Below are 11,183 nucleotides of genomic sequence, written 5' to 3'. Positions count from 1 at the left end.
AATATTGAATGAAGACTCAAGAAAGTGCAACTTGTGATGGATGATGTACACTGCTCAAAATTATAAAGGGAACACTGAAATAACACATCCTAGATCTGAATGAATGAAATATTCTCATTGAATACTTTGTTCTGTACAAAGTTGAATGTGCTGACAACAAAATCACACAAAAATCATCAATGGAAATCAAATTTATTAACCAATGGAGGCCTGGATTTGGAGTCACCCCCAAAATTAAAGTGGAAAAACACACTACAGGCTGATCCAACTTTGATGTAATGTCCTTAAAACAAGTCAAAATGAGGCTCAGTATTGTGTGTGGCCTCTACGTGCCTGTATGACCTCCCTACAATGCCTGGGCATGCTCCTGATAAGGTTGCGGATGGTCTCCTGTGGGATCTCCTCCCAGACCTGGACTAAAGCATCCGCCAACTCCTGGACAGTCTGTGGGGCAACGTGACGTTGGTGGATGGAGCGAGACATGATGTCCCAGATGTGCTCAATCGGATTCAGGTCTGGGGAACGGGCGAGCCAGTCCATAGCTTCAATGCCTTCATCTTGCAGGAACTGCTGACACACTCCAGCCACAGGAGGTCTGGCATTGTCCTGCATTAAGAGGAACCCAGGGCCAACCGCACCAGCATATGGTCTCACAAGGGGTCTGAGGATCTCATCTCGGTACCTAATGGCAGTCAGACTACCTCTGGCGAGCAGATGGAGGGCTGTGCGGCCCTCCAAAGAAATGCCACCCCACACCATTACTGACCCACTGCCAAACCGGTCATGCTGATGGATGTTGCAGGCAGCAGATCACTCTCCACGGCACCTCCAGACTCTGTCACGTCTGTCACATGTGTCCAGTGTGAACCTGCTTTCATCTGTGAAAAGCACAGGGCGCCAGTGGCGTTCTTTGCCAATCCTGGTGTTCTGTGGCAAATCCCAAGCGTCCGGTACGGTGTTGGGCTGTGAGCACAATTCCCATCTGTGGATGTTGGACCCTCATACCACCCTCATGGAGTCGGTTTCTAACCGTTTGTGTAGACACATGTACATTTGTGGCCTGCTGGAGGTCATTTTGCAGGGCTCTGGCAGTGCTCCTCCTGTTCTTCCTTGCACAAAGGCGGAGGTAGCGGTCCTGCTGTTGGGTTGTTGCCCTGCTACGGCCCCCTCCACGTCTCCTGGTGTACTGGCCTGTCTCCTGGTAGCGCCTCCAGCCTCTGGACACTATGATGACAGACACAGCAAACCTTCTTGCCACAGCTCGCATTGATGTGCCATCCTGGATGAGCTCCACTACCTGAGCAACTTCTGTGGGTTGTAGAGTCCGTCTCATGCTACCACGAATGTGAAAGCACAATGAACATTCAAAATTGACCAAAACATCAGCCAGAAAGCATTGGTACTAAGATGTGGTCTGTGGTCCCCACCTGCAGAACCACTCCTTTATTGAGTGTGTCTTGATAATTGCCATCTATTGTCTATTCTATTTGCACAACAGCATGTGAAATTGATTGTCAATCAGTGTTGCTTCCTAAGTGGACAGTTTGATTTCACAGAAGTTTGATCTGGAGTTATATTCTGTTGTTTAAGCGTTCCCTTTATTTTTTTGAGCAGTGTAATTTATATTGCATTTACTGTAAGTGATATCTGTATTTTGTATGTAACTCCTTCTTATGTACAGCACCATGGAATCAATGGCGCAATATAAATAAATAATAATAATGATAATAATAATAAAAATAGATAGATAATAGATAATAAACAGATTAATAGATAGATGATAGATAGATAGATAGATAGATAGATAATAGATGAATAGATAGATAATAGATAGATTATATAGAGAAATGTATGCACCTCCAGTAGCTTTCATTTCTTCCTATTCTACACCCATAGACATTAATATGGCGTTGTCTTCTGCAGATATAATGTCTCTTGCTCCTCTGGGAAAGCATTTTACAAGATTTTGGAAGCGTCTGCAGTAATTTTTGCTCCTTCATCCAAAACAGCATTTGTGGTGTTTGGGAGAATCCAGAGTCCAGTGGTGGCGGCTTTACACCACTCCATCCGGCATTGTGCTTGGTGATGTACGGCTGCATGCAGCTGCTTTCCTAGCTGCTGTGACATTGTATGTACCCTTTATTACTCTGTGAACAAATGCCTTTGCAGAAACACCGTCAGAATTTCCCTTTCATTCCCCATGCAGTAACGATGCCTCTTTCGATCAGCCCTGTTAAGGGTTAATTAACATTAAACCAAGGTCAGTAGGAGTACATTGTCCGAAGTTCATATTTTATACTCCCATCATCCCATCCTCATTGCAGAGAAATAATATAACTGAGAACAGGTCTGGCTAATGTTTACCGAAGGAAACTATAAGACTGCGGTCAACACGTGAGACTGCGCCTGACGGAGGATCGGACGCCATGAAGCTGATCGGGCTCCTTTGGGTTTTCTCACTTTTTTGGGGTCAAGGTGAGTGCAAAGGAGAAGTCAGGAATGGATTTAGGGGGGTAAAAAAAAAACTTTAAACAATTGCATATTAACCATTTACCCTTTTCTTGCCTAACACTGAGAAGATAAATATTAACCTCTTCATTGCCTTAGTCCACCAAGGAATCAATAAACTATTCATTTATTCCAGACTAGTAGAGATTAAAAAAAAACTGGGCTCAGGTTCCTTCTATAGGGGGATGTCCAGGACATGATTGTGCCTAAAAGCACCTTGATCTGTCATACAGTGCAAAAAGCCTGCAAATAGCAGCCTAGATCTCAGCTTCCTGGACTCTTGTAGTCTAAGGGATAAAGTTTCTCCTTGTAGAGAGTGACATACCAGCCCTGGCATGCCAATGTAAGGAGGATTATGTATGCAATGTTCCTCTGGGAAATTAAATATGCAAATTGCTTCTTCAGAGATGAAGAGGATTAGAACTCTATAGCGCCACCTGTTGGAAGCAGCGATCCTACAAGTCACTGTCAACCCTTTAACAAGCTTTGCAAAATGATTAAGGATAAACGCCAAATCAAAATCTTAATTTGCTGTCCTAGTGTTTCTGGGCATTGCCCCTCATCAGTGCAAAATATGAGATCTGATTAGGCTAGGTGAGAGGCTCTGGACTAAGGTCTAAGGGGTAATGTTTCTCCTTGTGGAGAATGACATACCAGCCCTGGCATGCCAAAGTAAGAAGGCTTATTCGCCATGCAATGCTCTTCTGGGAAATTAAATATGCAAATTGCTTCTGATGAAGAGGATTAGAATTCTTTAGCACCACCTGTGGGAAGCAGCAATCCTACAAGTCACTATCGACCCATTGCACAGCGAATAAGCCTCATTACATTGGCATGACAGGGCCGATATATCACTATCCACAAGAGGAAACGTTACCCCATAGACCTCAGTCCAGAGCCTCTCACCTAGCCAAACCAGATCTCATAATTTGCAGTGATTAGGGGCAACAGCCCAAAACACCGTGTCTGCAAACTGAGATTCTGATTTGGCTTTTATCCTAAATCATATTGCAAGGCTCATTAAAGGGTTGATAGTGACTTGTAGGATTGCTGCTTTCAACAGGTGGCGCTATAGAGTTCTAGTTCTTTTCTTGTCTGAAAAAGCAATTTGCATATCGGACTCATGTAGAAATGACTTGAAGGTGTAGAATTAGGGGGTGGGGGGACGTTAAACATAGATCCATCCGATGTTGGGCTGTATTACTTTCTTCACCCTCTACTTTCTCACTTTTGAAAGTGCATATAGTTTAGTTTTTTAATATATCGAAAAATTAAATCTGAAACTTTGCATAAATCAATAGTATAAGGGAATATAAGAAACTTTGTAATATACCTTATCAGAGAAATCTGCTTTTTTGACTTGTCAGACACCTCTTCCCTCACTGTCTCATAAACTCACCATTAAAATCCATCCTGTTCAAAAACAGTCAGGCCGCCAGCTCACTGAGGGATCAGATTACAGCTGTTTATGGACAGGGAGCAGAGCGAGAGCAAAAGAGACACAAGGATGGAAGTTTGGATTTCTAGTAAATGTTTATTTCATCCTAGTGCTGGATTCACAGCTACACAGCTCAATATTGCTATATTTAGAGACAGAAGAGCAGGAATCCCTTATGTCTATGTGTCCTGTGTATGGGAGACATCATAACAGTTAATCTCCACCTACTAGCTCAGAGAGAACTGAAACTTAGAGATAGACACTGCAAATAGGAAACTGGTGAAAAATGCAAGTCAAATAATGGATAGAAATGGTGCACACACAATATGGGTTATTGTAAATCTTACCTGGCACATTAAAAAAGGGAATAAATATGACCTTTGTGTACAATGCATTTAGTTGGGGAATGAAAATGTTGAGTGAAGATCTTGATAAAAAGTCATGAAATATATTGACCCCATAAAGCCCCTTTAATTGTTGATTGGAATCTACAATTCGTTTTTTCTTGTTCAGGTTCTTCGCTCTCGTGCACCGTGTGCCTCGTCCAGGGTGCGACATTCTGTACTGGGAATAACATCACTTGCCCTCCTGGAAGGGTGTGCGCCTCGACTCGCACAATAAATGTGGAAGGTTCGTGCTACGCAGGTCATTGACTTATGGGAGGGAGAACTGTTTTCTGCAAAACATAAGTAGCAATAATAGTATGGATGGTGTATATATAATAGTAGTAGTACTTCTCAACAAAAAAACACAAAAATCTTGATTCCCTAAACATATAAACCACTTAAAAGATAGACCTTCCTACTATATACATACACTTTAATTGCTCAATATTAAAAAGGAGGGGCTTTTATGCAGAAGTATTGGTCAAGAACAGTGGGTGGATAAGAGTGATGACCCTAATAAAGGTCTAGTGGTTTCTTGACTAGAGGACTAGTCCCTACTCTGAGACCTAATATTAGCCCTACCTTGATAAATGAAGATAGGCACCCTAAGAGTCAAAATCACGCCCCTGCTCAACATTGGCTAAACCTCAGTGACCCTAAATTACCCTATCAGGGAACAGTATAAAGGAAGAAAAGGAATGCCTTAAAAAAGGAGGGGTCAAAAGGCAATGCATACAATCAAAATAATGCTAGACCTTTATTAGGGTCATCACGCCTATCCACCCACTGTTCTTGACCAATACTTCTGCATAAAATCCCCTCCTTTTTAATATTGAGCAATAAAAATTTATGCATATAGTAGGTGGGTCTTTCTTTTAAGTGGTTTATTAGTTGTATTGCTCCTAATGGAAATCTTATCAGTGAAAGTCACTAGTAACAGCTAACAAAGGGTTAAAAAAAGGGTAAAACAATCCCATCTACAACTCTGGAGATGAAGCAGTGATTGTGGTGATAGTAACAGCGTTACTGATGGTGTAATGTAGACAGTAGTAGATGTAATAGTGAATGGAGATGTAGTAAAAGTTGTAGAAGTGAAGTTCAAAGTAATTAGTAGCAGTGATGGTAGGAGAAGTAAAAATAATGTAATCGCCGGTAGTGCACTCGATATAAGAAGTGAAAAAGGAGTAATCAGCCCAACTGTCAAGGTGCATTGAAAAATACTCCAGTAATAGTCAAAAAAATAGTCGGCTCTCACATATTCTTCAAAGAATTGCTTTATTAGTGGTATAAAGGGCACAAAAAATGGTTGAACAGAACAGCACAAAAACTAAAAAGGCAGAAAAGAAATATCAGTTGCGCTCCCAGGCAACATGTTTCAGACCTGCATGGTTCTTTACCAAAGGCTTGACAAAGGACCATGGAGGTCTGAAACATGTTGCCTGGGAGCACGGGGGATATTTATTTTATTAGTTCAGGTAATAATGTAATGGTAGATGTAGAATAAATAGTAATAGTGTTGATGATGATGACAATGTAGTGGTAATGGTAGTAATAATAGTAGTACTAATAATAATACTGAAGTAGCAATGATAATAATAATAGCAATAATAGTTTTAATACAACAATACTGTAATAGCAGCAGTAGTTGTAAGAATACTCTGTTAGTAGTTTAATTATCAATACCGTAGCAGCAGTAGTAATATTAATGCTGTAGTGGTAATATAATAGAACTAGTACTACTATAGTATTAATAGTGTGATGTAGTATTAGTATTACCATAGTAGTAGTAGTTGTAGAATTATTAGTAATTATATTGTAATGGCAGTAGTAGTAGTGGTACAAGTATTAGTAGTACTGTGGTAGCTGCAACTGTAATAGTAGTAGTAATATTGTATTGGTAGAAGTAACAGTAGTAGTATCAATACTGTATTGGTAGTAGTAGCATAACTAGTAATAGTAATAATACTTTATTTGTAGTAGCTGCAGTAGGCGTCATAATAGTAGTAATACTGTAGCAGTGGCAGTGGTAGTTGTAATAATAATACTCTAGTAACAATATAGTACTAATAGTAGTAGTAGGTGGATTATTGTAGTAATAATGGTAATAGATAGAGCAGTGGTAGAAATACTGTAGTAGCATTAATACTGTCACATCAGTAAAAATAACACTTCAGTGTTTGTAGCCGCAGTAGTCATCATAATAGTAGTAACAATGTAGTAGTAATAGTGGCAGTAGTACACTGTAATAGTAGGTAGTATAAGTACTGGTAATACTGTTATAGTAAGTAGTAAAAGTAGTAGGAATCAAGTAGTAGTAGACGTAATATTAGAAGTAGTAGGAATACAGTAGTAGTAGTGGCAATAGTAGAAGTAGTAGGAATTCTGTAGTAGTAGTGGTAATAGTTGAAGTAGTAGGAATACTGTAGCCGTAGAAATAGTAGAAGTAATACTGGTAAAAATACTGTTGTAGAAGTAGTAGTAATAGAACAGTGGTAGTAATAATATTGTAGTAGAAGTATAAAAAGTAGTAGTAGTAGTAATAGCAATAATACTGTAGTAGAGACAGGAACATGAAGATCTCTGAAAATAGACTTGTATCCTTTATATTGGTGATATTTTCAAGAATTTTTGGATCCTCAGACAGTTCTTTTCTCCTCTTTTTGTTCTCCATGCTTAGTGTGGCACACACAGACACTCTTCTCCCCTTTTTATCTGGTTTCAGGTGTGATTTTCACATTGACCACACCTGTTTCTTGCCACAGGTGAGTGTGAACGAGCATCAAATGCTTGAAACAAAGTTGTATACCCACAATTTTGGAAAGGTGCTAACAATTTTGTCTGGCCCATTTTTGGGGTTATGTGTGAAATTACATCCAATTTGCCTTTTTTTCTCTGTTGTTTTGTGTTGTTCCAATACACACAAAGGAAATAGATATGTGTATAACAAAACATGTGTGCTTGCAATAATTTTCTGGGAGAAATACTTCATTTTCTAGAACAATTTCAAGGGTGCCATCACTTTCAGCCATGACCATAACTTATTTACTTTCAAAATAGATGGAATACAGAAAAGTGAATTCTTTGGCAGATCCTGTGTCCCTGAGGACCAGTGTCAGGGTCCTGGCAGCTTCAGTACTCACAACAGTCACTCAAAGAAGGGTTTTTCATGCTGCTACACCGATAACTGCACGCCGTCCCCACCAGTCTGTAAGTACCAGTGCAGCACCATTACCTCCAGCAAATTACAGCAGAACCAGAAGATGGCATTGATGTATTTAGTTTTCAGTAATAATTTGATGTAAAATGTCTTCATGGTAACATCTAGGCTTCTTTCTCCATTAGTGTCACCAGACAACATTGTACAGAACGGCCTGACTTGTCCATCCTGTACTGGAAATGACGTGGACTGGTGTGACACTGGTATGACTATGAAGTGTACTGGGGACGAGACAATGTGCATTGTGCAACATTCAAAAATGTCGGGTACGTCTCTAGAAACTAGCAGGAAGGTTGCAACTAACTAATGAAACAGAAGGGGGAGCACTTCCATGTAAGGTCTACTACCATATGATAGGGCACTTTATACTTTGGACATGTGGTTACCATGAAATTTTGATCAGTTGGGCTCCTGGGTCCAGAAACCTCTACCAGATCGGTGAAGGTCTCTGGACCTAGTAATCCAATCGATCAAAATTTCATGGTTACCACGTCATACAAAACTGAAACCAAACAGAACCCAGCCGTTCAAAAGTTTAGATTTGTGGCCATAAGATGTTTAAGGTTCATTATAAGTTTACTTCATTACTTCAGAAACTAAGAGGAATTGACAAGGTCTGTAGAAAACTCTTAAAACATGACCTAACGCGATTCTCGAAGGCTTAAATTCGGAAGCCTTGGTGCATACAAATTCCAAGCCATACTATAAACTTGTCTTATTGGCTGAGAGTTTCATGAAGAATATGCTAAAGATGACAATCCCATCAGTTAGAGGTCTAGGACTTCACTGATAACTCGAAAATGTCTCATCAACAGATGCATTCCGCTGACTTACTCTTGGCCATTCTTGTCTTCAACAGGAACTTTGTCAAGAGACTCCATTCTTCGTGGTTGTGCCACCCCCACCATATGCAACATTGGCAACCAATCGGTGATCACTGATGGGATAAGTGTTGAGGTTCGGATCTCTTGCACTGGAGGAGGTGGTGTTCTTCACAGAGATTCCATCTTACAGACCTTTATTCTATTAATCTTATTAACTCTCTCAACAATGTCTTGAACATTGTATAGAAAATATCTGTTTTTTGTTCTTTATGTCTGCTGCTCTGTCTGTATTTGCATTCAGTTTGGACTTTGAAAAACCGTCATGGCTTCTGAGACCTTCATGGAACCATGGAATGCTGGGAATGATGGCACCTGTGAGCTCTCTATTTCTTGCTCCCTTTCCTGAGATGTCACACAAGTTTCATCATTGCTAAGGTGGGCGCATGCCAGATGGGTAGCCCGGCTCTCGCAATGTCACCAGTATGTCACTCTACATGCAGCGCCCCTGGGAATTATGGAGCCTGTGAGAGATGTTGGTCTCTGTGACCTGCTCCCCGTCTGAGATATAGCACATGTGCCATCATTCCCAGGGTTGGCGCATGTGCAGATGGATAGTCCAGCTCTTGCAAAATCATCAGGACATCACTACACTTGCGCCGTCTCCTGTCAGGTCACAGAGAAGAGAGACCTGTCAATAACTGTCAGGAGGCCAGCAACAGGAGGAGAAAGGGGGAAAGAGGCCAGAGATCTGTAAGTGCAGACCAAGCCCCTGAACTTGAGAGCCATATTGCAGAAGAATTTACAGATAGTAGCTAGCACCAGCCATGCATGGAGCAGGCCCAGCTCTTGTGCCTGTTTCATAAATAGATACCCATGTGGTATCCTCAGACATTAACCCATGAGATAGACCATGGGGCACTGAAGCGTTTGTAGCCGCACAGTCTCCTCTTTCTGCAGTTTTTCAGATCTTCACTTCGTTAAGATGCCAGAAATGACGTCACCCTCGTCCCTTCACTCTTTTCCCAGTATTGTTCTCCCATTCTCATTCTCCATCCTTTAAAGGGATTTTCCGAGAATACGTTTTCTTTTCTCTGCCCTTATATGGTGTCACATAACGTCACTGACATTTATATCGAGCGATGGTGGAAGTAAGATAATCTAACTTAAAAAAAAAGACAAAAAATCCCATGTATTCTGCTTTATTATAGAACTTGCCACCCAGCTCTCCCAGAATAGGACACAGCTACGATCTGGAGACTGGAGTGAAATGTGGGCGACTAATGGACTTTATTTACTGTTGTATCGGAATGAAAAGGATACAGTTTTATGTAAATAAAGCTCCATTTATAGTAAAAAGTTATGCAACTTTTTAAAATACTTAATTGTTTTGAATATCTCACTGTATAGAAACCGATATCTTCCAAAATTAAGAGTTTACTACAAATGTATCCAGTCTAAAAACTCCAGCTGGGTCCAGACTGATACAATGTAACATTGCAAGTAAAATGAGATAAGCAGGGAGAGAACTGTGCAGCTGACTGTTGAGCTCACAGAGCATTTTCTGGAAAATGATTAAATAATAGTGTTGAGCGAGTATGTTCTATTAACCCTTTTGCCGAGTATGCTGGGGCCGAGCTCCCCGAGTATTTACAGCTGCTCGGTGATATGGTTGAATCGCTCCCGTGTGCATGATTTGCAACTGTTTGACAGTTTTATTACATGTGAGGATTGTCTATTTCTTACACATTCCTCACATGTAATAAAACTGTCAAACAGTTGCAAATCATGCACACGGGAGCGATTCAACCATATCACCGAGCAGCTGTAAATAATCGGAGCTCGGCCCCAGCATACTCGGACAGAACATACTCGCTCAACACTATTAAATAACAATGGGGTTTTGTTTCACAATGTTTTTATTGAATTTTATCAACATTTAAACACAAACTCTAACATGGTTCGTATGGGAGGAGGGAAAAGGGGGGGGGGGATTTGTGAATGGGGAAGGGGGGTAGTCAGTTATATTAGCATTGTTTATCCAAGGTAATATAAATCAAAACAAAACAGAACAAGTAAAAGCGAATACGCTTAGCAATGACACATTGGAACAACATGTTACACCTGTGTGAAAGGTTTGGGAATGACGGTTGTCTGTCTATGATTTCCCTTTAATCGGGGAATTTTTTTGACCATAATGACCATTTTTTTAAGTTTCTTGTTGAGCCATTTATGCTGGAAGCATATCTGAACTCGTACGATTTATGGAGTGAGAACAACAATGGGGTTTTGAAGATCTCACTGTACAGAAGCCGAAATCTTCAAAAGCTGAGAGCTCGCTGTGAATGTATCCAGTCTACAAAAACTCCAGCAGTGTTCAGACTGATACAATATAACATTGCAAGTAAAAAGAGACAACCAGGGAGAGAACTGGGCAGCTGATGTGTTGAGCTCACAGAGCATTTTCCTGCAAAGTATTAATTCATGACTGCTTTTATTTAACCCTCTGGATTGGATATGAACTAACAATATTCCTATTCACTGACAGTAAGCAGAGGTCTTGAAATTAAATTCATTGAGGATAGTCCTAACATTTGTAACAAGCTGTGAAAAGTGATAAAGTTGTGACAAGTGTAATGCAGCGGCTTGCGGCATTACTTTAATGGTCCAGGGTGTGTTCTGGCTGACCATGTACCTCTCCCTCAGGTAACTGATCACATGACTGTGACATCAGCACAGGTCTAGTGCACACAGAAGGACTGATCACATGACTGTGACATCAGCACAGGTCCTGTGTGCACTGAAGGATTTTG

General features: G+C 40.6%; 1 protein-coding gene across 1 annotated transcript; it reads left to right on the top strand.

The window, feature by feature from the left end:
- The first annotated feature begins 2,339 nt into the window (after positions 1-2,339).
- Positions 2,340-9,750, top strand: LOC141172976 (phospholipase A2 inhibitor gamma subunit B-like). Its single transcript, XM_073657586.1, has 5 exons — positions 2,340-2,475; positions 4,460-4,576; positions 7,390-7,539; positions 7,675-7,815; positions 8,409-9,750. The coding sequence occupies exons 1-5, from the start codon at positions 2,427-2,429 to the stop codon at positions 8,606-8,608; spliced, it is 657 nt and encodes a 218-aa protein (XP_073513687.1). The 5' UTR covers positions 2,340-2,426; the 3' UTR covers positions 8,609-9,750.
- Positions 9,751-11,183: the final 1,433 nt, after the last annotated feature.

The sequence above is a fragment of the Phyllobates terribilis genome, unplaced genomic scaffold, assembly GCF_046119375.1.
Source record: "Phyllobates terribilis strain yellow unplaced genomic scaffold, ASM4611937v1 Scaffold_12__6_contigs__length_324123572, whole genome shotgun sequence".
Lineage (NCBI taxonomy): Eukaryota > Metazoa > Chordata > Amphibia > Anura > Dendrobatidae > Phyllobates > Phyllobates terribilis.
This window is presented reverse-complemented; position numbering and strand designations above follow the sequence as displayed.